Raw genomic sequence first — 25,304 nt, forward strand, 5'->3', positions numbered from 1 at the left:
GAGCACGACTGTCACAATGTACTACTTTGAAGTGCTCCCCAATCCAGCCACTTTAGCCGTGCTATGTGCACTCCCAGGATCCGGGATCGTCTAAAGTGGACCGAATGCCCCTTGACGAAATATCCTGCACCCAAAACTCTGCTCTGCGGTGCTGCGCAAATGTCAGCCGCAGAGGCTACGAGCAGGAAACTCGCTCCATCATCGCCGCCGCTGGTACGCAGGATCGACTCAGATTCGTCGATCAGTTCAACGGTTGCTTTCTGATCGCGGCGGCGGCGGGCGCACGAGCGGTCTACGTGCAACGCTGCGATCAGCGAGATGTGACGATGCGGTGCTGCAGCGCGTCACATCTGCTGCAGCATGCGCATCACCGGAGGACGCTGGCCTACGGAAACGTTTTGTCCATGAAAAAGATCTGCTGCTGCATCGGATTGCAGCAGCTATTGTCTTTCACCAGGATTCTGTTCCACATCCAGTAGCGTGGCATCAAATGCTTTTCCGCGGTTCATAGCAGATATGTTCGAAGTGTGTTTATTTGGAGAAACAAAAGATCCATGGCACAGGAATAGACGTGGATGTCGGGCATCCTGGAGCGCTGTCATCGATGATCGCCAGAATGAAACGGAAAAACCCTCTTTTCGCCGACTATGGAGCGAAGGAGAGGAAGAGCAACAAGGGGAGATGCACGAGAAGCGGTGCTTGCACAGCGGGACGGTGACTAAACTGTAGAGGCACAGAGCGCACGAGTTCAAGGAATCCTTGCATTGGTGCGTTCAACAGTGGCAAAAGACGCATGGAGTTCATCAACCGAGACTGTAACGCCGCTGTGAATATCATACAATGAGTGGCGTTGTAGACGAGACCCGAGGAGCTAGCGAAATCTAATTTTATTCGGCAAACTCTCAGGCTCGAGAGGTGCCTTGATAAACTGAAACCGAAAGCAGGCGGTCGGTCGAAAAAGTTGGGAGACGCCTGCGTATGGGTATTCATTTACCCACCATGGTTGTGGGATATTTTTCGTTCTATCAACGATGTCTTTCTCGTCGATGGACCATGGGCAAGCGTGTTTAGCTCATCTGGAGGTTCGCGGTTGCACAGGCCCGACCGGAGCCCGAGTTAGGGGGCCTCTTCTCGCTGGCGGACACGTCTACATAGCACCCGACGAGCAACGTCTAGCGGATGAGAGTCGTTGCCTTTTGGTAGCGCACAGCGAGCGATAAGCAGAGGAAGGTGCCAGTTTTACGCATGGACCTGAAACGGTGCTCGCGCAATGCTCGGAAAAGCCTCACAGAATATCGGCAAGTGTTCGTTCGTTCATTCAGCGTTTGGAATTGATGAGGCTCTGGATACCTGTGTCTCCCAGTGGTTTCCAGAGAGTCGGGGCATGTGTTGTGTTCTTTCCCAGCCGTGTCTTCATCCTCGCGGATTCTGCCGAGGGGCGCGCTTCACGTCGGAGCGCGGTAGCTTCCGCGCCATCCCGGGCAACACGGAATTCGTTCTGCTGCTGTGGTGCATTCGCCGCTGGAGTGTCGACCTGTTCGGCACTGTGTTTCTTTCGTGCCGCTCTGTCTCGAAACGCTGTGTCCTGTGCGAGTCGGCAGCCTCCATCGACGGAATGTTGAGGTCGACTCTCGAGCGACGCTTCACGCACGGTCGTGCACTTGAAAAAACACTTCATTAACGTTCGGCGAAGCATCATGCTCGCATGCAACTCGTGAATAACATTTTGCCAACGAGAAATATCTCAGCGGTTTGCCGAAAGTATTTCTCATTTCGAAACGCGGTGGAATTGAGTGCTGCAGCCAGCCATATTGAAGCGCTGTAATGGGAACGCGCTTTCAGAGGCACGTGCACGGGCAAGAGAGCCTCTTCGGTGCTCTACTTCTGGTCGAGCACCAAGAGCACGACACTTGAGCGATGTGACGGCGGACGGATGACACCCGTTGCATCCGGCCACGGTAACGCTACTGGATAAAAGTAGTGGCATGATGTAGACAGAATATGGAATTACAGCATACCCACCGCCATAGTGAGATGCGGGACGCTTAGTACGGAAAAGTTACGCATGTACTACTTCCTGTGCCACAAGCAGACTTTCTGTCAAGGTACGAAACGCTGCGTACCTACATCTTTCTCCTGGACGCGGCGAACGAGGTATCTGCAGATGCGAGCGCACGCACTTCCATTGCAGCCAGCACATTATCGTCCATATTTGCGCGATCTATCCAAAATGAAGGCAATCTTCGCTGTCGCGTGTCTGTACTGAGAGGCAAAGAGCAAAGCCCAATTCCTAGGCGAGCACGCTTCTGGTATTTATGACGGCGACGGCAATCGTTTTGCAGAGATACCGACTTACGCGGGGGTATATCCGACGCCGCGGGGAATGGTTTAGACGAAATCGCGTGTACAGCAGAAACGTATCGATATCCTGGACCACAGGCATTTGGGTGTGACAGCTGCTGCTGCTGCCGAGTCCAAAACGCCGCTATGTTGCAGTGAGGCTCCCAGCCACCTCATGAGGTCACAGGCGGCAACCTGTTTTTCCCGTGGATGAAAAAGCAGTATGGATGACGATACCGATACTCATGCCAGCGATACGGTTCGTTTCCGAGATTGTGAATAAACTCGATCTGGGCAAAATACTGCAGTCGAAATGATCGATCCCAGAACTCCTCTGTGCTGGCAAAAAGCTGCCGATCAATCGCAACATCAAACGCCGCAGAGCGGTGACGATTCCAGACTCGCCACAGCCATCGACAGAAATCCAAGTCACCTACTCGATAGAGCGCATTTCCGTTCATCTGCGTTCGATGCGCATCTTGGTGGTACTGCAGTCGCCAGGAGATGCGTGCATCCAGGTTGGTGCTTCGCAGCGGAGAGCCCAGCATCCACAGACGACGAGCATCCGCGAGCGCTACGATCCGACGAAGCGCATCATTGTACTGCGCTTGCACCGCATTGCAGTCTGGTTCGCACCAAAACAAGTATCGTACTCGGGGTAGACTCGTGGACTCATGTGGACCACTAAAGATGCTTCGCTGCGATGACTGTCGCCCCAGGGACAATCGATGGAAGCGCAGCGCCCTGTGTTCCGTGTTCATCCAGGGCTCTGCGGAGCGTTCAGCCGGCTTGCCGCCAGCGGCGGCCAGGCTCAGAGCAAACACCAAAGGATAGAACATACTGCCGGTGCCTGCAGAGTCACGTTCGGAAAGCCATGAGCTAGGCCTGTAACGATCAGCAGTGCTGTCCAGACGCGCCTCGATGAGGTACACACCATGATCCAAACAGGAAGGCCATGTTGGAGCTGTCGCTTTTCGGAGCGCGTCGACGACACGAAGGTAGAGGTCGCTATCCCAGATTGTGTTGATATAAAACGCCAACACTGTTTGACTCGAAGTGCGCTCTGCAGTCTCTACCGGGCAAGCTAGTGGAAGATTCCAGTGAATCCACCGCTCAACTGCCTCGAATTGATGTTTTGCAAACGGCACAACAATCACTTGCCCACGGGCATGCGTCTGCCGCATCGACGACGACCTATCCATCGAAGATCGCTTCATGGAATCAGGAATATCCTCGCTTACTCTCCGATGCAGAATGTGTTGAGGCGTTAGAAGAGTCCATGGAAAGCTCTCGTTGAACCAGGCGTTACCAGGTGCTACCATGAACGCGTTTCGGGGCGTTGCGGCGTTCCATGGACTGCTCCCGTTATACCATGCAGTCGCAGTCGCCGGTCCCTCGCTGCCGCTAGACTGCAGAACGGCATATGGTGATAGGAGACGCACCATACCCCACTGCTTATCGCGCTGGTCAAGGTTTCGGTTCTCTATACCCGCCAAGTCGTGCGTGAACAACCCCGCGCGGTGAAAGAAAAGGATTCGCGTCAGCAATATCTTACACAGTTGTAAGAAAACACGCCAGCAGCGCTTCATCTTTCCGCGTTAGTGCTGCTGAGTGCGTTTAAGACGGTACAACAGACGAGCTCAAGTCGCTGCCGAACGGCTGGACGTTTCTGACGGGTCACTTATCCATCGCTTCAAACGTGCTGGAAGACACACTTTATTCAGTTGTCTTTGTCGCGGAGCAACTATTCAGTACCAACGTCAAATTTGTAACTTGTCCTGGAAGCGTTGCCGTTCAGAGCTTAGAGCGTGCCAGCAACGCGTTTAGTGGAAGAAAGACCCGCGACTGCCGGAAAAGGATGCGAACACCGTGCAGGGCAAGCACCCGTTCCACGAGGAATCAGCAGATACGCCACCACTTCAACTCAGTTCAACTAGAAACGAGTGAACCTCGAGCCCTTGACACAGTATCCATCATATCGACGAAGCGCTCTTGATGGCTCGATGCAATTACATCAGCATAGAACGGAAAAGGTTTTCCGATTCGTACGCACCTACCAAAGTTTAGGTTGTACCCGCGCTCATCAACACCAGAATTTGCGGGCTTTTTCTGCGACAGCTTCCTTTGCCGCTCGCTTTTCTCCAGTTTAAAGCAAGGTAGTCGTATCTGCAGCCTAAGGCTCCAGTGTCAGCAGTCGGAGGATATACCGATGGCGCCAATAACGCCTAGCTTTCGTTGCTTCCCGCAGTTGTGAACGCGTTGCATGTGTAGAAGGTAGCTGCGATCTAGACACTTTGCTCGCCGCTATCCTATTCGCCTTTCGGTGAAACCTCGGTGCGTTCCGCAAAGCGATTACACGTGCCTGTGGTCGGTGTTGCTCACAAGTCCACAGCATGTTCTCCATCGAGCGCCGTACCATGGTGCATCGACGCTTGCTTCATTACTCGGTCCGTGCGCTTGACTGGCGAAGAAGGCTCTCTGCGGTGCTTGCCTCCTTGACAGCGTCCAGCGCGGTACCCGGACGGTCGTGGACTTGTTCTTGGCGATACCTCCCGCGCGTATGCGTTCCAGTGCATGGAAAAGGATACGCGTTTCCGTCCAATGGATAGCCTGTTGAACGCAATATGAACCCTGCTGAAACCATTACCCAAAGACAAGTCCAGGTAATAGAACGAATCGGGGGAAATTGTCGCGTGTACGCTCCTGTAGTGCGAAGCGGTTGCGTATTGCCCGCTGTAAGCGAATCGCTGTGGTGACGGAGGCTCAAGACCCTTTACCACACAAATCATTGAACGTGGAGTCTCTGGGAGCATATCCCATGAGAGGTAGCATGCTGCTGACGAATGCAGTTTCGTTGATAACCGCATATAGAAGAGGAGGAGTCGTTCAAACGGAATCGAATCTTCGTGGTGACCATTTCATTCCAATTTTGACATGAAGATATCGAAAAGTCGTCAAGAAGTGACGCCGAGCATTCGTCCTCAAAACAGAGGCGCGAATCCCTTCGTCCATGAGTTGCCTTGAAATAGAAGGATCGCAAATTAGGTGAATGCGTGTTCTGAGCACACTACTCATAAAGAAAGGAATATAGTGGATGCTTGTGCACATGAACAATTCCATCGTGTCTACGTTTTACCAACTGTTGTCTGAGTGCGTCGGGAGCCATTCTGATATCGGTGACGGAACCTATTCCAGAGACAACGCGTCAAAGAAGCCACTCCGACCACACGATCGAGAGTCCTAAGAACACATTCGAAGCCATAAACCCTTTTGTTGCACCTCAGACGTCCAGGCTGAACGTCAACCAAAACGAAATCGGGAACAAATACCGAAACACCTGAACACAGGGATCCAATCAACCTTCCTGTTTTGCTCTAACAATGAGAGCGCGTCGACTGCGAGCTTCGCAGGCAGCGTCTCCTCGAATGGCGAGGCGTTCATCGCGCCTCTGAACGCAAGCTCTATGCCAGGCGTCCGGGAAGAGCCTCCTTCATAGGCGTTCTGCCGGACACGCTCCGAAGGTACTCACAGGCAGCACATCATAGGTTTCTGATGCAGTTGCAGTCTCTAGGACAACAGCGAGGACAGCGATTCAGCGCTATCTACCACGCACTCGTAGTGCGAGTCGTTGCGCTCTGTCTCTTGGTCGCTTTTGCGAGTTTAGCCATCAGAGCCAGAGCAGCTACAACCCAGGCTGCTCTAAGTGGTGAACTTGCTGCATTTGGCATTGATCTGGGTTCAGAGAACGTGCGCTTTGCAGCGAGTCAAGCTATCGCTGGAATCCAGGTTCTCACAAACGAGCAAAGCAAACGAGAGACACCTGCTTTGATCGCTTTCGTTCCGGTGAGCGATGCACGAATAGAGCGACGGTTCGGGGAGGCTGGAACAAGCCCTGCGTATGGTCGCTGGCCGGAGTACGCCGTCCGAAGCGTTCGTCGACTTTTCGAACGAGGAAACTGCTCTGCTGGTACGGATCGGGTCGTCACGCTCCATGACCAACGAGTCCAGCCGCATCGTACGTGTCATGTTCAACTCGGAGGTCGCCAAGACCTAGCTTTCACCGATACGGAGCTCGCCAGCATGCTCTTTAGGTACGTGCAGCGAAGAGCGTACGCGGCAATAAGAGCTACAGGCGTATCATCGCGTGAACAGAGCACCACAACGCCGGCACCTGAGGATGTCCTCGGCACGGATGCTGTCCTGACAGTGCCGATATGGTTTCGGCAGTCCCAACGGGCTGCTTTAGTCCATGCTGCGCAACTCGCAAACTGGAATGTGCGTGGACTCGTGTCGACGCCCCTGGCTGGAGCGATTCGGTTCGCTCTAGATCGAGAGGTCGAGCAACCCCAGACCGTTCTGTTCGTGGACATTGGGGCCCAGGGAACCACTGCTGCCCTCATTCGCTTCACTCCTGCAAATGACAGCGCGTTTAGATCCCAGACTGGCGGCGGGCTTGCTCCCATCCAGGAAGTGGAGGTGCTCGGCTACCGGTGGCATCCTGAGGCAGGTGGCGCTGCCCTCGACGAGTGTCTCGTCGAGGACGTGCTATCGCGTTTGCGAGCACAGTCGCTTTTGGCGCCTTCGATAGATAATGACGAACGTTTTCGCTTACGCCTTTCTAGAGAAGTCCATCGTGTGCGGGAAATCCTCAGTGCGAATCAAGAAGCGTTGCTCACAGTGGAGCTCCCGACCGGCGAAGAGCATCATCTGCTCGTTACGCGTGCAGCCTTTCAGCATGCCTGCCGCAACGTGTTCGAGCGCATCGCCGCCCCGGTCCAGCAAGTGCTTGCGGATCACCGTGTGGGGACCGATCAGCAGCCGCTGCATGCTTTGATCCCTCTGGGTGGAGGTTCACGGACCCCAGCTATTGCTGAGGAAATACAACGGCTCGTGCCGGGTCATCTCTGGCGGAAGACAGTGAACGCCGAGGAGGCAGCTGTAATGGGAGCCGCCTTCTATGCCGCCGCGTTGTCGCCATTCTTTCGGGTGCGTCCGCTGGTCCTCTCAGATGTGTATCCACGGCCCTGTAAGGTCTGCGTAGCGAATGCGTCGTCGAAGGGGCCACCCTATGATCGATGCGTTATCGTGACGCCGCGAATGAACAGCAACACCAACCATATCCTCCAGGTTCGGATGCCTGTGACACGCTTCGACACGGAGCTCTATTGGTTCGAGGCAGGGAATGCTGCGAACTTTTGGGATGACGCCGCACTTGTGTCGCACTGGAACCTCGAGAACATGTCCTTGGGCCAAGATAACTATCCCGCGGAATTGGAGCTTGCTTTTGAGATTGATCCGCTCACTGCACCGGTTCTCAAGCGTGCTGAGCTTTATGTGCTGCAGATGCCACACGCTCACGCATCTGCATCGAACACCATGCACCGAAAGGATGAAGAGGCGTCCACAGCGCCGCCCCAGCAGCTCAGTAACGCAGGTACGGAGCAACAGCCACAACAGCGGGTGCGCGGACGCGGGTCAGGCACCGGCGCTGCGGCAGCCCCTCGGGGCTCAGCCTCGACTGTGCCAACCGGCGAGGCCGAGACCGAGCCCAGCCCATCAGTGGTGCCTCGTGGGCAGCGTCACTCGCTGCGGGCAACAATGCTTTACTCTGTATGGACATTTCCGGAAACGAGCGCGAAAGCGTCAAGAATTCGTTTGGAAGCTTTGGATGCTCTAGATCGCGAACGCGAACGGAGCGCGTACCTGCGCAACGCTCTGGAAGCAATGACTCTTCGACTGCATGAAGAGTTGGCCTTAGGTGCCCCATCTGGTACATTGAGCAAGCTCCCAGCGCGCTTGTGTCTCGAGCCAGAGCGAAGCCTCATTCTAGAGCGTCTGCATCAAGTGGAATTGCGAATTCACCAAGAATCCAGTGCAGCGCTCGCCGTCAACGACTTGGAACAACTTCTCTGGTCGCTCGAAAATGCAACCAAACCAGTTTATGCCCGGATGGAACGTTACCAGAAGACCCTTGAAATCCTGCAACAGCTGGAACAGTGGATTCGCCAGCACCAGAAGGATGCACTGCAGCTACGAAAGGGTAGAGGGGTCCAGCGGAAACCCCCCGATATGCAGGAGCTTTTGGCTCGCGTTACACATCTCGCAGAGCAGTTGCAAGCCCAACCGTCCGCAGAATTGGTGGATGCTGCTGAACAGCAAGCGCGCCTCTTTTCGGAACATTTCGCCACGGCGCTGCTATCCTTGAACCAGACACAGGCAGAGACTTTTACTGCGCCGCTGGGATCGCAGACGAAAACCGGGCAGACCGCTGAGCCGCCCAGCAGTGCAACGCAAACCGTAGCTCCGGAGCACGGGATGGATCACACAGAACTGTAAGCAATTGCGAGTATGGCGTACAACGCAAGAACTGAATGCATGGAGTGAGCAGGGAAAAGCACCTCAGATCCTGGACACAGTCTGCATAGGTTTATTTGGTTGGGATGCGAAGTGCTTTAGGCATTCGTATCCGGAGTTTACAATAAATTTATCTATGGACGGGTCAGCATAGAACGGAAAAGGTTTTCCGATTCGTACGCACCTACCAAAGTTTAGGTTGTATCCGCGCTCATCAACACCAGAATTTGCGGGCTTTTTCTGCGACAGCTTCCTTTGCCGCTCGCTTATCTCCAGTTTAAAGCAAGGTAGTCTTATCTGTCGCCTAAGGCTCCAATGTCAGCAGTCGGAGGATATACCGATGGCGCCAATAACGCCTAGCTTTCACTGCTTCCCGCAGTTGTGAACGCGTTGCATGTGTAGAAGGTAGCTGCGATCTAGACACTTTGCTCGCCGCTATCCTATTCGCCTTTCGGGGAAACCTCGGTGCGCTCCGCAAAGCGATTACACGTGCCTGTGGTCGGTGTTGCTCACGAGTCTACAGCATGTTCTCCATCGAGCGCCGTACCATGGTGCATCGACGCTTGCTTCATTACTCGGTCCGTGCGCTTGACTGGCGAAGAAGGCTCTCTGCGGTGCTTGCCTCCTTGACAGCGTCCAGCGCGGTACCCGGACGGTCGTGGACTTGTTCTTGGCGATACCTCCCGCGCGTACGCGTTCCAGTGCATGGAAAAGGACACGCGTTTCCGTCCAATGGATAGCCTGTTGCACGCAATATGAACCCTGCTGAAACCATTACCCAAAGACAAGTCCAGGTAGTAGAACGAATCGGGGGAAATTGTCGCGTGTACGCTCCTGTAGTGCGAAGCGGTTGCGTATTGCCCGCTGTAAGCGAATCGCTGTGGTGACGGAGGCTCAAGACCCTTTACCACACAAATCATTGAACGTGGAGTCTCTGGGAGCATATTCCATGAGAGGTAGCATGCTGCTGACGAATGCAGTTTCGTTGATAGCCGCATATAGAAGAGGAGGAGTCGTTCAAACGGAATCGAATCTTCGTGGTGACCATTTCATTCAAATTTCGACATGAAGATATCGAAAAGTCGTCCAGCGACGACGTGGCGTTCTTTGCATTATCAGTCCAGCGGCATCAATTTTCTTGAATGGAAAACTTGGGAAATTTGAAGCATGCTTGATTTGAGCATGCTGCAGGCAGGTAAACGAGAAGCATGGAGGCTTGTGTGTCCTTATTCCACGATGATAACTGTTATTTTACGGACCCGTTCTCGATGACAAGGTGACTCGTTTTGATTCCAGTGAGGTACAGAATCCTCGAATCAAAGGCTAGAACGAGCCATACCGACGAAACGAGCGAACATGTTAAGACGACAGATGAATCGGCGGGTCCTTTTTCATGCAATTGGAATGTCGAGGATGTGCATCGAAGAAAGGTCGGAAAAAACGAAGGGCAGGAACGGAACAGGCAATGCAGTACTGAATGTACACCCGACACGGATGCAGCGTTTGTTTTTTATGTTCATTGCGTGCATAACGATACCCATATACCATTGATTCCTTGCACGGTTTAGCAATTCTTGGAAAGCCGGATACTCCTATCCAGAGATTACAGTATCTTTGCAGAGCTTGCTAGCGCTCAGAACTCTGTTTCACAAGTCCGCTCTGCACCACGGCTATTTCAAGAAACGAGGCTGATGCTTAAATAGAGCACAAACGACTTCATGGCTGGGAAAGCACGCGTCCGATAGCGTAAAGGCCGCTAAACGTAAATGAACTCCAGACTCCTCGATCTAGAACGCAGCCTTTTCCGGGTCTGAAAGCTCTGCCCCGCCTCAAGACCGCCGGACGCACCGATGCTTCTTAGAGGTGATGGTGTGCGCTCCAGCGGAAAGCATGGAGTGGTTTCCCGACTGCTGCCCTCGTGCAATTGTCTACGGATTAGACCGCTTCCCAGGAGCATCATCAACTTTATATAAAGGCTTGGACGCTCTGGGAAACAGTCGAGGAGCAGCGCAAAGCTCCTTTTGCGAAGCATAACGACGAGGCCAATTTCCGACTGTATCGAACGACTTTAGCGGCGACAGCCTCGAAGCTCACTTAACTGATGCAAGTGAGCACTGCTTCATCAGAAAGCAACACGAGCTTGGTCAAGGCGATGCTCGGAGTCACGTTTCGTGAGAGCTAGCAATAAGGGTCTCACGCATAGCGCCGCGGAACGTTTTCGAGCTAAGAATCCAACGCGTCAAGTACGTCACCCACGAGACCTTGACGCACAATCCGCTGACCCGAAGGATCCACATACGTAAAGCGGAAGCGGAACGTCAATGGACGTGTGTCATGCCCATCCTTGTGCAGTCGAAACCGCTGCGTTACCCGCTGAGGTTGTGTCGACGGGGGCAGGCTCCCCGACGTAGCTGGCATCATTTCGAGCAGAATATAGTTCGGTACCGATATTTGGAATAAAAATTCCGTAAAGGTCCGCGGACTCTTGTTCATGAACTGGGCTTCCAGATGGTATACCTGTCGCTGTTGTCCATCGACAGTCTCCGAGCTGGTGCGTTGGATCTGTATGCGGAGCTTTTCGTCGTCGTAGATGACGCGACTCGCGGACGCTGACCCGGCTGACGCTTCCTCGCTCGAATTCACTTGATCCAGGACGCTTTCCAGGATATCGAGATGCCACGCCGCTCTGCTGTCGTTTTCGTTGGTGGATTCGCTCGAAACTGCAACCGGTACGGCATCGGCCAGCAGAGTGCGCTGGCGTGGTGCCTGCACGGCTGGTTGCTCGTCCGGTGCTCGTGAACCGGACGTTTCCGCGCTTTCCTCCTCGTCATCAAAGGAAATGAGTTGTGCGGCTCCGGCGTTCATCCGTGAGCGATGCTGCGAGCCGAGGAATCGAATGCTCACGATTCGAGAGCGCGCTGCACCCTGTCGCCGCCAGGCGAGCAAACTTGATGAATCTGGTAGCGAGAATGCAGACTCGAGCTGTTCAAAGGTCTCAGACGGAGCGTTCTCCAAAACCACCAGGTATTCTCGAGCTCGCTGTTGCACGTCTAGGCTCAAAGCTTTTGATTGCTCGGAGAGGAGTCGAGCGCATGCACCAAACACTTCACTCGTCTTGAGCCGCGTCCGCAAGGCTGTGCGAAAGAGCACATCTACGGCTAAACGCCCCAGGGTTGATGTCCGGTGCAGATACGCCGGTCTTTGCCGTTGACGAAGAGACAGATCCCGATCACCAGGTAGATGAAGCACCAGTTCCGCTAGTTTCCAATTGAGACTATCCTCTGCGGCTGACGGGATATCCGCGCTGTTCACAGATGAAACACCATTTTCTGCGGCTTCGCTGTCTTCACCAGCGCGTTCGGATAAAACTGCCGCACTCGTTGCAGTCGGAGCTTTTGACGTTCCGAGTTCGAAATCAGGTGCTTGTTCTATCGCCGCATTCGTTGCACGTGGAGCTTTTGACGTACCCCGTTCACGCTTAGATGCTTGTCCTATCTGGGCGCTCGCATCCGCGTCTTTTGCGTATGTACGAGGGCGAGCGCTATGCGGAATGTCGTGCTCAGCAGCAAACGCAAGTCCAATATGCATGAGCAGGGTCACAGCCGAACGTCTCCGCGCAATTTGCTCTAAAACAATATCCATTAATCGGTAAAAGATAGCCATACCAGCTTCAGGGTTCGCCAACATCGCCGTGACTACCTCGTCAGCGAGCTCCGCTTCGATCTCTTGCACTACCGAGAGCCCTGGGCCGGCGTACGCATCACCAGCAACATCGGAGCCGCCACCGACGCGAGGTTCGTAGATGCGGTTGCGCTGATCACCACTAGCACCACTACCGGGATCGCCAGCACCGCCCCTGAAGGCGTCGTCGTCGATGTCATCATCGCCGGTCGGTAGCGTCTGAGCTACCTCTACGAAAAGGTCAAGTCTTCGGTACACGTCCGGCTCTGTCTCCTCGAGGAGCAACCACAAACGCTGAAGAATCTCGTAACGGTGCAGTGCTTCCCGCACGCTCTGTAGGTAGGATACCAACTCCTTGCAGAATCGCTGAAGCGACGCTGCAGTGCCTATCGCAAACAGGAGACTCAAGGCGCGTCGCTGAATGGTCGGGTCCGCATCACGAAGGCACTCGAAAATCGTCTCCTGGTGGGCGGCAACACTCGCCATGCTCCGCTCTGCAGCCTGTGGGAGCAGTTCTAGCGCAACAAGGCGCAAGTTCGGGTCACGGCTACGTAGAAAGTCACCGAGTATCTGAATCGCGAAAGCCAGGTTTCTCGAAGGCGAGCTCTCTAGCGCCAAAATCGTGCGAACACATTCGAGGACAACTCCATGAGAGCGTTCACTTGAGCGCGCAACATCGATAAGTGTTCGGTGAAGCTCCTCTGTCGCCGCCGAATCGTGCTGCCCCAGTCGTCGAAGCATCTTCAAGATGCTGCACTGGAGAAATGGATCGCAGACACCCTGGAATCCGTATTCTGGATTGAAGCCAGCTGTTGCGGTTTCTCGAAGCTGCTGCACCAACAATGCCTGATACTCGTTGGCTAGCATCCCATACAGGGCACCCGGCGCTACCGTCAGCAGCTCCTCGAGCAGCGCCAGACCGCTAATCAAGACACCGTGGTGGTGTGGCATCTTCAACAGCTCCAGGGCGGCAGCTCGAAACGAGTCCGCTGGTTCTGGAGTACGTCGACATAAACGGAGCGCCGCAAGCGCTGCTTTCTTCCGTATAAAAGGGTTCCGCGAGTGCAGGAGACGTTCCACGTCGGGAGCGAGGTCCTGACCGATCTCCGCTGAAGCCAGGTTCGCCACTACGTGTAACGCGAGAGCCACAATCTGGTGGTTGTCGCTCTGGAGATCCTGTTTCAAAACGTTCACTACGAGAAGAAGAACTTCAGATTGTTCGTCGAGCAGTACCTGCAGCGCCATGTACCCAATGCGTTTGTCTTTGAACTTGGGACTGGCACAGAGTTTGACGCACTCCATGATACCGAAATCGACACCATAGCCATTTAGGTAGAAAAACACGAGTTTTGCAACGTTGCGTCGGCGGAAGTAACGATCTTCTTGTCGAGATAGGTCCCGAATCTGAGCGAGCTGCTTTTTGACAAACTCGCGCTCCGCCGAGGCAGTCCTTTGCTTCCGAAACAGCTTTACAGTGTCCCGTAACGCATACACGATGTACTGCTTTTTGGCCGTAGAGATGGCGTTCTTAGCGCTCCGAACGGCCTTATCGAGCTCCTTCTGCATTTGATGAACCACTCCCAAGAGTCTTCGCTTCAAGTCCGGTCTGTGGTGCTGCGGAGCGCAGGTCGTGAAACGGCGATACGCAGCGGCAACCGGGTCGCGTTCAAGTGCGCATGAATGCGAAAGAGGACGGTGACGCCTCATCGATGGGCAGAGACAACCCATCCGATTCTCCTCAGCTCATGTTTCGCATGCTGCAAGTCAGGTTGGGTGAACAGCTTATGCGTCTAGCAGTTTGTTCCAGTTTGCAGCTTCGATGGTAATGCATGCTTCAAGAAGCTTGTAGAGCTTGCGACTTTCAGGGGTTGTCTTTCGAATACTGCAAGTCTGGCTGGACAAACCGTATAACCGTCGATCTGGTGTTCCAGTGCATGGTCTCGAATGTCATACGTGCTTCAAGGAGGCTAGAGTACGGTCGGGAAATTGGTTCAGGACACCTTTATCCTGCAAACTTTTGCGTACAAAGCGCACGCCATAGACGCGATTGCGCCGTATCAGGCGATGCTTGCTGGCGTATCCTGCTGGTAAACCTACAAGAGATATCGGCTGCAAACGAATCCTGGACCTGAGCAGACATCGAGAAACAGTCATTGCTTCCGCAGCTTGGGAGAGTACCAACGATGGTATTGGGCCACCTTAGACGGAAGTTTTCGCTATTTCAGGCCAGGGATCAGCAAAGCACTGTTCCTCATCGAATTCAGGGACGCATGTCGCTCGTACATAGCCTCGTAGCACGACGAGTAGCGTACGCGACGCCAGGCAAAGAGCCGGCAACATGCGCCTGCGCACTGGAACGACTCGCGATGAAGCTCACCAACTCCATTGTGTGTGTGTGTGTGTGTACGCTCCGTTGCATGCTCCTGCACGGTTTCAACGAGGCCGACGATATCGACAGCGGAGAGCGCTGTCGCGAACCTGCCGGCAAGCTCCTTACCCGTCAAGTTACCCGCGATCCTCAAAAGCATTCTGTTTGCTTCCTCCTCGGTAAACAGCGGAGGCAGAGCAAGATGCTTCCAACCCAGCAGCTCTACATCGAAACTGTGACTGCGCTGACGAAGAACCCTCCATGACTCGTCGATAGCAATCCGGAGGCCAGAGTCCCGGGCTCTCCCGCCGGACGATAAACAGAAACAATTTTTGCGAAACACCCCGGCACAGTCAGTGTCTCTCTTTCTGATATCGTGTTCTGGGGCTGAACTTGCGCGTTTCTTTCAAAGCGCTCTCCAGGTTCAATGACTCGGGCAGAATGATATATCGAACCGTAGATCCCCGGATTCGATATTCTCTCGCCTTTTGCTGAGGTTGATTCCGACGACTCATAGCTGAGGCATCCGGTTCACTGAATCGCTCGGTCCAAGGGGCGACGACCTGGGCCGCGTGCGTCTCCAGAGAAGCAGAGGGGAGCTCGGCTGGAGGTTTTCCAGTAACGGAAGCGTTCAGCAGGTAAACGTTCATCTCATTATCCACTCGCTGTACAGTTCCCGTGGCCTTCGTCCCATCTTTCAGCTCAACAGTAACAGTGGCACCTCGAAGGCGAGTTAGGAAATAAAGCAAGGGGGTCATTTGTCGGCTCAGACGCAGGTGCGCAGGTTGCAGCCTCTCAAAACTCCCCAAAGAGCGTGACCTAGCGAAACCTGTGAGGCTGCAAGTGGCGCTCGAAACGGAAGCTCGAGAGCGCTGCAGGACCCTTTGGGACTCGGACTGGTCTCACAGAGTGCACTTGGCCTCAACCGCAGCAAACAAAATCGTTCTGTCTGTGAGAACAGCGCTTGATCAAGTTCAGCAACAGAGGGTAAAGCTCGTGCGGGCTTAACGGCAGTGCCAGCCGCTTTCGTCAACCCACTGCTGTGACAAGCAACTCTTGCAGGAGTATATGCTCAGTAAAACAAAAAAAGTTCCACAGCCATGGAGGGTACAGAAAACCCATTCATAGAAATCTCCAAGCTTCTTGTGACCGGCCGGCTTCTACTGATTTTGTTTTATCCAGGCATACCTCATGCCTGGGAGGCTGCCCCAGAAAGTTGGATTGCGTCAGCTTCGAGGGTCTCGTCTTCAGTACCGCACAGCTCCTTATATTGATGGAGGCGTTGAAGTCTCGGTTCACAAACCCCATGCTTTGATGGCCTTTGATGGAACGCTTCAGAGGAAGGATTGCCAGAACTCGTCCCCCCTGTGTCAATGTATTCTCGTCGTGGTCCCGTCGGACAAGCGCCTTATCTCGCCGATCCCCTCACTTCTTCTTCGTCTTCGTCACTGGCTCGTCTTAGCTAGATGGTCGGGGAGGAGACGATTTTTGGCTTTCTTTCGACAGCCAGCAATGGTGGCCCTGTAGGATCCCCGACTTTCATGTCCATGGCTTTCCCTTGGATTTTTTATTTCTTCAAAATGAACGCACTTCTTTATGCCCTAATGTGAGGACGTTTCCGACGCGATTAGGACTTGCGGAAGGCAGAGAACATGTGCTCCGGGTGAGTCACCGTTTGCTGAATGCATCAGTGATTCGTCCAGTGGAGCGATCATTGCGTGCAACGACGGAAAACCCGCCTTCGATGGGGCTCAACCACGGAGAGCGCGGAGGAATGAAAAGCAGCTCGACACCAATAGCATCAGCAACAGCTCCAAAGTAACAGGAGTGGTCAAATGCTATGTTGTCCAACAGAATGAAGTCGCCAGGCATCAGGGGGCAAGTCTTTGATGATTCGACAAAGTGGTTGGAGCAGTTGGATAGGCGTTCTCTGCCTGCGAAACTGAGGTCGCCGAATATATCCTCAAAAGCTTGAATAAAAGTATGATATCCTCGTTCTACTCGAGTTCCATCGTACGTACAACGGGTTTCCTAATCCGCGAATATCCATATACGTTCCGATCGGTTCTCCCGATGGAATTCTTATCAACTGAAAAAAAACAAACCGACGCCCCTCTGCTTCATACTGATAGTGACGTTCCAAGAACTTTGTTGTCTTTGAGCTTTCAGTAGAAGACGGCCGTGCGTGAAAACGGTAATATTTTTGCGACGATATCCAAGTGTTTTCAGAGCCGAACGAACAAGCTTTTGAGAAACAGAAATGCCAGTGGTGGCTACTACCGTCGCTTTTGCTCTCCGTAAGGTGATCAACCAGTCTCTTTTTTACGATTTACTGCGAGCAGTCTCTGAAAATATTGGTAGCTGGAATAGAGCACAAGTACTTGTTTCTTTCAGTGTGCCTCAACCATGTCATTCCAGTTGTGTTGCTGACCTGAGGGACGAATGCAATCCCCCTCGCATTTTTCACTAAAGAATATATCCTATATTCAATTCATCTGTGACCTCTACGGTACATTGAATGGTCATTTCGATCTCCTGCTCTACACCGAATAGGGGGTGAATCAAAATTGAGTTGAAAAACGATCATCATGGCGCATACATTGTTTCGCGATTGTGCGTTGGATTCCATGCCTGCACACGGAAACGTACATGTCACTGAACTTTTTGGACCCAGGATCTCCAGGTTCAGTCCTGAGCGCTGTCGGCAGAACGCCGCGAACACCAGCTGTGCGACTCCTTCGGCTGGTGCGGCGACCAGTTGATGATTTTTCTTTGGGCTGCAGGACGGATGGGTCGAAGCTGACGCTGCAGCGAACCAGCATTCTCGGGTACATCCCGTTGGCAGGCCCTGGCATCATCCACGCGTTCCATTTCTTGAAGCGAGGGGATCGATGACTCCGAGCCGAGGCTCCTGGGATGCAGGGGAAGCATTGGTGATGCTTCCGCTTTCACTGCACATGATCGATATGCCAGCGAAATGATAAGCACGTCCATGAAACTGCTCTGAAGCACTGATATGAACGAAGGTCGCCTCCTATTCTGAAAGGATAAAAACTTTGAAATTTTTGCGCACCGCTATGTGTACAATTCGAGTCCCTTGCTCGCTACTCGTTGTACGAACGGGACGCGGTTTGCAGCGTAGGTCTGGAGCCTGCATGAATATCAACGCGTCATGATAGCGCGTCCACGCGGAGACTTAGCCGAATACCAATCCAGGTTTTGAGATCTGGATATCCTTCGATATATATGGTAACCATATGAACTGTGCGATCCGTGGCATCGGGTCGCGAAAAATAAATCAATCGAAAAAGAGCCCCGTGGCTACTTCTGGAATGTATCTACGCACGGTCGCTTCGTTTCAGCAGCCACGTTTTCTCGCAACGAGCACAAGTTCCAGCTTGCACGCCTCAGCTGCGTTCGACTCAGCGCTCTCTGGGAAGCACACACTCGCGTTTTTCGCACGGTCTGCAAGACCCCGAGGCATCCGCGGAACCCTGCGGCGTCCGCGAGTGCTCACAGGCGCTCTGAGCTCGGAAGAGCGGATCGTATCCCGGTGAAGAAGATGCCTGCTTCAGGCACGGAACCAAAATTGATATTGTGGAGATGATTCCCGCACAAGAAGCACAGCCACTCATGCTGAATGCCCGACAACGGGCGGGGATCATGGAATACGATGCATGTTGACCGTGGACGAGCGGTTGAACGTAACGCGCCCTTGTGTGCTCCCAGCCGTGAACCCGTCATCGCTCACGTATCGGTATCGATTTCCATAGGTTCCCCGCATAGCCACCGAATGCGATCCACTAAACCATTTCATATATCCGAAATGTAGGTCGTCTCGGGTGGCTGAATTCCTTGCGAGCACGGACACGGCACATACAGCATGCACCAATACAACGTTTATGATGCCTGCCCCCTCGAAGACACATAGGAAAGCACATGCTGCACCCTTCAATATAACATGCGTCCTGTTTGCTTCCTCGCAGAGTCAAGCAGAGCTCATACTGCACGCACCTTCGCGATGTATTCGACGCCAGCGAAAGTTAAGCGTTCGGGCCGTGCCAAACAAGACCAGCAAAGTCATCGCTGCGAGCAATTTCATAGTGCATTGATGATTACATTTATCATGATGATTCTAAAGAGCGATACACTTGGTACTGCCGCCGATCCGACTCGAGAAATTTCACCCGCCACTACAATAGATATTGATCCACAGAGTACATCCTCCAGGAATGCCCGCTAAAGTGCGCAAGTACATGCATCCGAGCTAGCGTCATCACTGCCCATCCCAGTCGTGCAGCTCCGGTGGGAGCGGCCGATCGACCTCGCTGATCTTTACCGGCATGCCGGTCTGGTAGCTTTGCCGAGCAGCCATGGCAATGACTACCGGCGCTCGGCCGTCGAAACCGGTGCACTGAATGGGTGTCCCATCGAGCAATGAGCTGCAAAAGGCATCCATTTCCCGAATGAACGAGTCCGTATATCGCTCCATAAAAAAATGCATAGGCAAGTCGCGCTGAATATGGTGAGCGGTGCTGACAATCGCTGTGTTCGGATAGCTGTTGTTGATAGAAATCGACCCAGCACTACCGAACACCTCGCAGCGCTGATCGTATCCGTAGACTGCACTGCGGGAGTTGTCGATCGTGCCGATCGTACGGTTCCGAAACTTCAACATTACCACAGACGTGTCGACGTCTCCGTACTGAGCAATCTCAGGTGATATGCGGACAGCTCCATACGCGAAGACCTCGTCGACTTCATTGCCAATAAGAAAGCGAGCCATATCAAAATCGTGGATTGCGCAGTCCATCCAGATTCCCCCTGAGGTTGCGGAGTAGTGGGCCGGTGGTGGCTCCGGATCACGGCTCACGATGTGGAAAATATGGGTTTCGCCGATCTCACCGGTCTCGATCGCTTTGCGAACTCGCATGTAGTTGGTATCGAAACGACGATTGAAGCCGACCTGAAGCTTGACGCCAGCCTTGCGGACTGCGGTAAGGGCCTCGTCGATCCTGCCCAAATCGATGTCGATCGGTTTCTCGACGAAAATGTGTTTTCCTGCCTGAGCTGCCTCAATCATCTGCCGCGTATGCTGCGTACTTGCTGAGCAAATGCATACTGCGTCCACATTCGGGTCGTCCAGGAGCTGGTGATAGTCAAAGTAGGGTTTGCAGCCAGCGGCCAGGGAGCAGCGCTCCGCGAGCTCCCGGGTGCCGGAGGCCACCCCGCACAAGTTGGCGCGTCGAAGTCTGAAAGCGATGTTCTCAGCGTGGACTTGGCCGATCCGCCCCGCACCGATGACCGCTACATTCACCTTATCACGAGCAACCACACCTTTCTTAGCGGAAGGTCCAGACGCGGGCGAAGCTGACGCTGGAGCAGGCGACGCCGACTGCGAGCGCAGCCCGCGCAGTGCCGAACAACCGGAGCGGCGCCGCGGAAACGCTCTCGTCCTCGAACGAAACACATAGCGGTTGTTTTCTCCCGTAAACCTCAAGCAAAATCCTGCACATTGAGAGTTGCAGTCGTCCCTGGGAACAATATTCAACGAAACAAACGCCATGAGTACAGAGTTCATGCCTTCGTCGCAACTGCGTTCCAGCGCTTGAACGAAATCCGTTGCGCGTGCAGCTGAGACGACGTAGACGCCTTCATCGCCGTGACACCGTCGATTTCGCGGAAGGCGATGTCGGGGCTGGTGCGTTTTTTCCCATCATGCTCGATACGGAACGATGCAAATCAGAGTTCTATGGAAAATGGATGCTGAGCGGGCGGTTTTTAGTCTGTTGAACAAATATTTGGTTCCCAGGAATTTCTGTCGAAGAGAGATATTCCTCTGGTAACCGTGACGCTGGTGGAATCGAAACGCGCAGCAGTCGGTTGTTGCAGGTAGATGGCGTACAACTGTCGTTCAGGTAATTGTACGCCATGGAGATGCAGGAGAGAAACGTGCATGACGTATTCATGCGTGCATACAGCAGTAGAGACCTTTCGCTCTTCGGGATAACGGTTTGGAATCGCGTCTACGGGGCCTCGGCGGGCGTTGGACAGGCATCTGCTCCGAGTTCTTGGGTGTCCCAGCGTGCATACGATTCTGGAAAAAGCTGGCAACATTCAAGACTTTTGGAATTTTGAGAGGCGGATTCTCAAGTTTTCGTTTATGCGCGACGCGAGCATGAAATGCAGCACGCATCAGAGCTTTGGCTTCGTCTTTGGGCGCAGTGCATCGGACGCGGCATTCTTCAGAATGCTTGGTTTCGGGGGATTTTCGAGTCAAAAACGGAACCTGATGGAGCACCGTGTCGCGCATGATGCGAACAAGGTCGCAGATCCGGGCAGCATATGACGGGCAGAGAACAATTTTCATTATGAGGACCAACACCTTAGAGCAAGCATCCTTCCCATGCGGAAATGATCCAGGGATATAAGGAAGTGCAGTGCGCCGTTCGGGCGTGACTTGTGGGATTTCCTGAGGAGAAAGCGCTTCCATGGAAACTCTAGTGGAGCAAACTTCTGTTCCTGGAGGTGGATTTACTTTAAACCTTTAGTGCCCGGCTACACCAAACCCCGGAATCAACTATATCCTAAATCCATTTGGAGAACTGGCTTATGCAGCGTCTGGCTTCTGCCGTCACTCGACCCATAGAAAGAACAAAAGATGCCGCGATGTTCATTCCTTGCCAGGAAATCCGAGCGAGACGCCAGCGATCGACTCGTGACGCGCACGCCTCGAAAATCGGACAGCAGCGCGTACGCCGCTCAAGGCTCGAAACGTGTCCGTCAAAATATCGGAACGCTTACAGGTAGTAACGCAAGAACACAGGTACGCGAGCTTCCTAGTCTATTTCGCTGAACAACTTTGTAGACTGCAAGCAGAAGCGCTCAAAATAAAGGCTACTCGCAAGAATTGAGCGCTTGCTGGCTGAACTCGGACTGGTCTTCCGGAGCCCTGGACAAGCCGCTCTAATCGTCAAACGCCTCGAGTTTATATGGCCACGCTGCCAAAGGACCTTCCGTCGCTAGAAGAGCTATTTGTTAATTGCCTGCAGAAAAGACTTGAGGGGAGAAACTCTGCAGAACTTGAAGTCGTTGACGCTGTAGAAGAGGAGTTTACGCAACTTTACAACGCGACATATCCTGTTGCCACGCTTCGCGGAAGTTTAGCTGATTTGGAGCGTAGCTTGGACAATGCGCGCGAGAACAGGCTCCATCTCCATCGAGAGCGTACCAGAGTAATGCTCGAAGAAATAGAATCTATGCAGAGACAGCTGGCCGCTGAAAAAGAGGTGCTGGACCGGCTCACACGGAGGCGAAACGAGCTCCTCGAACGTTGGTCGGCAGCAGCGCACCGACGGGTGCTGCAGAATGCACTGCAGGAACAGGCAGCGGCAGTTGAGGATGCCCGCCAGGCATTAATTCAGTGTCGTCGTGAATGCACTTTTGATGAAATACGAAGCTATGGGGAGAACTTTTTGCAGAAACGCACGCGACAGCGCATGATAGAGGATATGATTGGCCGGTCTGAAGATTTTTTGACGAGGAATCACGCTTGAGCCCAGCATCTTCATAGAAGACGTGCTCCAGACGCCAAGATTTTGCGTGGCTCGTATACCAGATGAAAACTTGCCCAAAGCCTAGAACATGGTTGCAAGGAACCCTGGGTCCAACTGGATCATGCAGGATGCGCTTTCGTAAGGGCATGTGGTAGCCACGGTCACCGCACCGGTATCGATGCACCGCGGCGCATAAACATGGCTCAGATGCAACGGGGCAACGGTTGAAGGCTACCGGGTAGCGTCAGCTGTGGAGCTGCACGGGTACGTACACAAGCAGAGCAGCGAATCATGTGCAGCGGGAGCTCATTGTCGCAAATTCATCATGGTTTCGTTACAGCATGCTTGTAACTAGCGAATACACGACATAGGCGCGCAAAAGTCTTTTATATTACCGTTGTGCGTTCCTGAAACATGAATGCTGTGGCTGTTCAGCGAGTGCATGCCACTTCGCACGATGAACTCCGCTGTCGTGCTCGAGAATGCATGGCCCATGCCATCAGCGGTGGCACTGAAACGAAACCTGCTGCAACTTCGATGGTCGGTCGGCGAAAAGCATGAACCTGTCCCATGGTAATCGGCGTCATGGTTGTAACGCTCTCTGTTCGACACTGGGACACCGCGCCGGACTAGGTTGCGCAGGTCCATCACATCATCATGAAGCTTCCGCTGGAGACATAGGACTTTGCCATCTCTTCAACTCGTGTCCCGAATGTTTTGTCAAATAAGCCTCTACACCCAAGTCGGACGAGAATAGAGCAGATAAACTTTGCCAACTCGGGTGCATACTCCAGAGTTCTCTATTCTTCGAGCCATCACGAGCGCCGTCCTTGGCAATGTCTTTCTGCGACTCCTTCTTCCTTATCTCTTATCTCCGGTATTGAAATACGCCAATCCCTCCTGTCCCGCCAGCTTTTTTGTCAGCTGTCGAGGGACGTTGATCCCAGCGCTAGTCCCGATATTGCCGGTTGCGGGTGTTGACGACACATTTCATGCACTGGCGCAGGTTGAGATCTAGGCTGCGCATGCCATTGCCATCTTCTCGTTTGTAAAGCGTGTTGGTGTATCCCTCGCAGCGGTGACACTCTAGTGTGATACGATGTTTCGAGATGTCCACCGCATCTCATGCTCTGGGAGCCTCCTCGTAGCACGCGAAGCAGTCCAGAGGTCTCGCCTCTATGCCCTAGTCCATTTCCGCACCCATCGCCATCCCCTATAATAACAGGCTTATTATGAGCGACTTTCTCGGCGAACGCGCTATCCGCTGCGCGCGCAAGAGCACGCTGTTCCATTGAATAGAGAGGATTTCTGGAACGCGATGTTTTCCATGATGAAACAAATACCAGAAGGAAAATTCAGACTGGAGACAAAGTCGATCAATTTCGAGCCGTCTGCGCCCCGTGTGTGTCATGCGTTGGCGCGCGCTCTCTCCACTCGGAGCGATCGTTGCGAGGACTCAAGTCCGAGTTTAGGACCCTTTGCCATTCGAACAGAAGACACGGGAACCTCTCGGAGCATAAACATTGATCGAAATACTGCAGGTGACGAATGGCGATTCGTCGACGGCCACAGCCCCAGGCAGAAATGTCTTTCGAGTGAAATCCATTGTTTGACATGTGAAGTTCATTGAGTTTTCGACACGAGCTTTTGAACGATTCGTCAAGGAACACGCCGAGAGTTCTTCCTCATCAATCCAATGGCGTGAGTTTTTGTTGCGCCTTCGAGTTGCTTTGTGGCAGCTTGACCGAGTATTTGAAGAATGCGTAATTTGCACGTGTCGCATGCAAGGAAAAGAGAAGAGTGGCGGTTTGTAGGTATGACTCGATTGATGTTATCTGTTTGTTTACGAATCCCTGATCGCGGGCCTTGTGAATCATGTCGATGACGATGTCGTGACAAATCCCGGCGGCAAAGTATCGAATGAGCCATTCCAAAAAGTCCACCGCAAATCCGAAACCACTGCGTAGATCCATATGCCACTACTAGTGCAGTTTAGATTCACAGGTTGCACATAAATGAAAATATCGGAATATAATCGAAAAGCAGGAAGAGAACGAGCTGTTCAGCGTTCCGATTTGATTCTGAAACAGGACTAGTACCAGTGGGTTGTCTGGTTTCCGAAAGCAAACATATACTCGGGAAGTTTTCGTTGGATTTATCGATCTCACGCCGCAAAAAAGATTCGCGGGGAAACATTGTTGTACGCTTGCAGATAGTGAAACATTTAGTCCGTTATCAGAAAGCGTTTGGGAGAACGCGGACCAGGACTTTTGTAGGCAACGCTTAGAGATGAGGCTCGCCTTAAAACAGCATGGGCAGCCTATCGAGCTGCTGCTTCCCTGATGATGTCGTCGGCACCACAGTGAATATCCACGGTGCGCTCATCAGAAGGAGACCTGGTGGAATGAACGAGCGTGGGATCTTGACGCAAGACCCACTTGGAGCAAACGGAAACTTGGAGCTGCTGGGTAGAAGCTAATATGCGTTCTTGCTACGGGTAGCTTTCGTCCAACTGCGATCATTTATTTTGATCTGTTTACCCACAAACCAGTTAAACTTATGCTCTGTGAAACGAACAACATTTCACGACTATGACGTGTACATATTCACCCTTTCACAGACGCTTCCCAGCCTCTTTCGACCGGTCGCCTGCTATCGGTTTTCGTTTCTCCAGGCACTCCTCTAGCCGTAGAGCGTGTACCACAAGTTGGATCGCGTCAGCTCCTCGGGCCTCGTCTTCAGCACCGATCCTCGTATGATATTGACGGCAGCATTGAAATTCCGTTTCACGAGCTCATTGCGTGTATTGCCTCTGGCTGAACTTGCTAATGCAGGGACTGCTAAATCAAGCAATCCTCTCTGCCGCTGCAGTCTCGATATCATCGCGTCAGACATGAAAACCTCTCCTCGCCTATCGCCCGCCTTCTTCATCTCCGTTACGCGCTCTTATTCGCTCGATGATCGGTGAGACAAGGATTTTTCCGTTTTTTTGCCGGCAGCCGGCG

At 53.2% G+C, this 25,304-nt stretch overlaps 6 protein-coding genes across 6 annotated transcripts, besides 1 other annotated feature; 2 read left to right on the plus strand and 4 right to left on the minus strand.

The window, feature by feature from the left end:
• Positions 1 to 2,513: 2,513 nt before the first annotated feature.
• Positions 2,514 to 3,929, minus strand: CYME_CMF081C (hypothetical protein; the record flags this gene model as incomplete). Its single annotated transcript, XM_005535689.1, has 1 exon — positions 2,514 to 3,929. The coding sequence occupies one exon, from the start codon at positions 3,927 to 3,929 to the stop codon at positions 2,514 to 2,516; it is 1,416 nt and encodes a 471-aa protein (XP_005535746.1).
• Positions 3,930 to 5,892: 1,963 nt separating this feature from the next.
• On the plus strand, positions 5,893 to 8,676 carry CYME_CMF082C (similar to oxygen regulated protein precursor; the record flags this gene model as incomplete). Its single annotated transcript, XM_005535690.1, has 1 exon — positions 5,893 to 8,676. The coding sequence occupies one exon, from the start codon at positions 5,893 to 5,895 to the stop codon at positions 8,674 to 8,676; it is 2,784 nt and encodes a 927-aa protein (XP_005535747.1).
• Positions 8,677 to 10,917: 2,241 nt separating this feature from the next.
• Positions 10,918 to 14,103, minus strand: CYME_CMF083C (adaptor-related protein complex 1, gamma subunit; the record flags this gene model as incomplete). Its single annotated transcript, XM_005535691.1, has 1 exon — positions 10,918 to 14,103. One exon carries the CDS (start codon positions 14,101 to 14,103, stop codon positions 10,918 to 10,920), a length of 3,186 nt encoding a protein of 1,061 aa, XP_005535748.1.
• A 993-nt stretch (positions 14,104 to 15,096) lies between these two features.
• CYME_CMF084C (Sm protein D1) lies at positions 15,097 to 15,501 on the minus strand (the record flags this gene model as incomplete). Its single annotated transcript, XM_005535692.1, has 1 exon — positions 15,097 to 15,501. One exon carries the CDS (start codon positions 15,499 to 15,501, stop codon positions 15,097 to 15,099), a length of 405 nt encoding a protein of 134 aa, XP_005535749.1.
• A 1,545-nt stretch (positions 15,502 to 17,046) lies between these two features.
• Positions 17,047 to 18,784: a sequence feature (possible transcribed region).
• A 235-nt stretch (positions 18,785 to 19,019) lies between these two features.
• CYME_CMF086C (probable myo-inositol dehydrogenase) lies at positions 19,020 to 20,324 on the minus strand (the record flags this gene model as incomplete). The annotated part of the gene is made up of 1 exon (XM_005535693.1): positions 19,020 to 20,324. One exon carries the CDS (start codon positions 20,322 to 20,324, stop codon positions 19,020 to 19,022), a length of 1,305 nt encoding a protein of 434 aa, XP_005535750.1.
• Positions 20,325 to 21,735: 1,411 nt separating this feature from the next.
• On the plus strand, positions 21,736 to 22,299 carry CYME_CMF087C (hypothetical protein; the record flags this gene model as incomplete). Its single annotated transcript, XM_005535694.1, has 1 exon — positions 21,736 to 22,299. The coding sequence occupies one exon, from the start codon at positions 21,736 to 21,738 to the stop codon at positions 22,297 to 22,299; it is 564 nt and encodes a 187-aa protein (XP_005535751.1).
• Positions 22,300 to 25,304: the final 3,005 nt, after the last annotated feature.

Source organism: Cyanidioschyzon merolae, chromosome 6 (genome assembly GCF_000091205.1).
Source record: "Cyanidioschyzon merolae strain 10D DNA, chromosome 6, complete genome".
Taxonomy (NCBI): Eukaryota; Rhodophyta; class Bangiophyceae; order Cyanidiales; family Cyanidiaceae; genus Cyanidioschyzon; species Cyanidioschyzon merolae.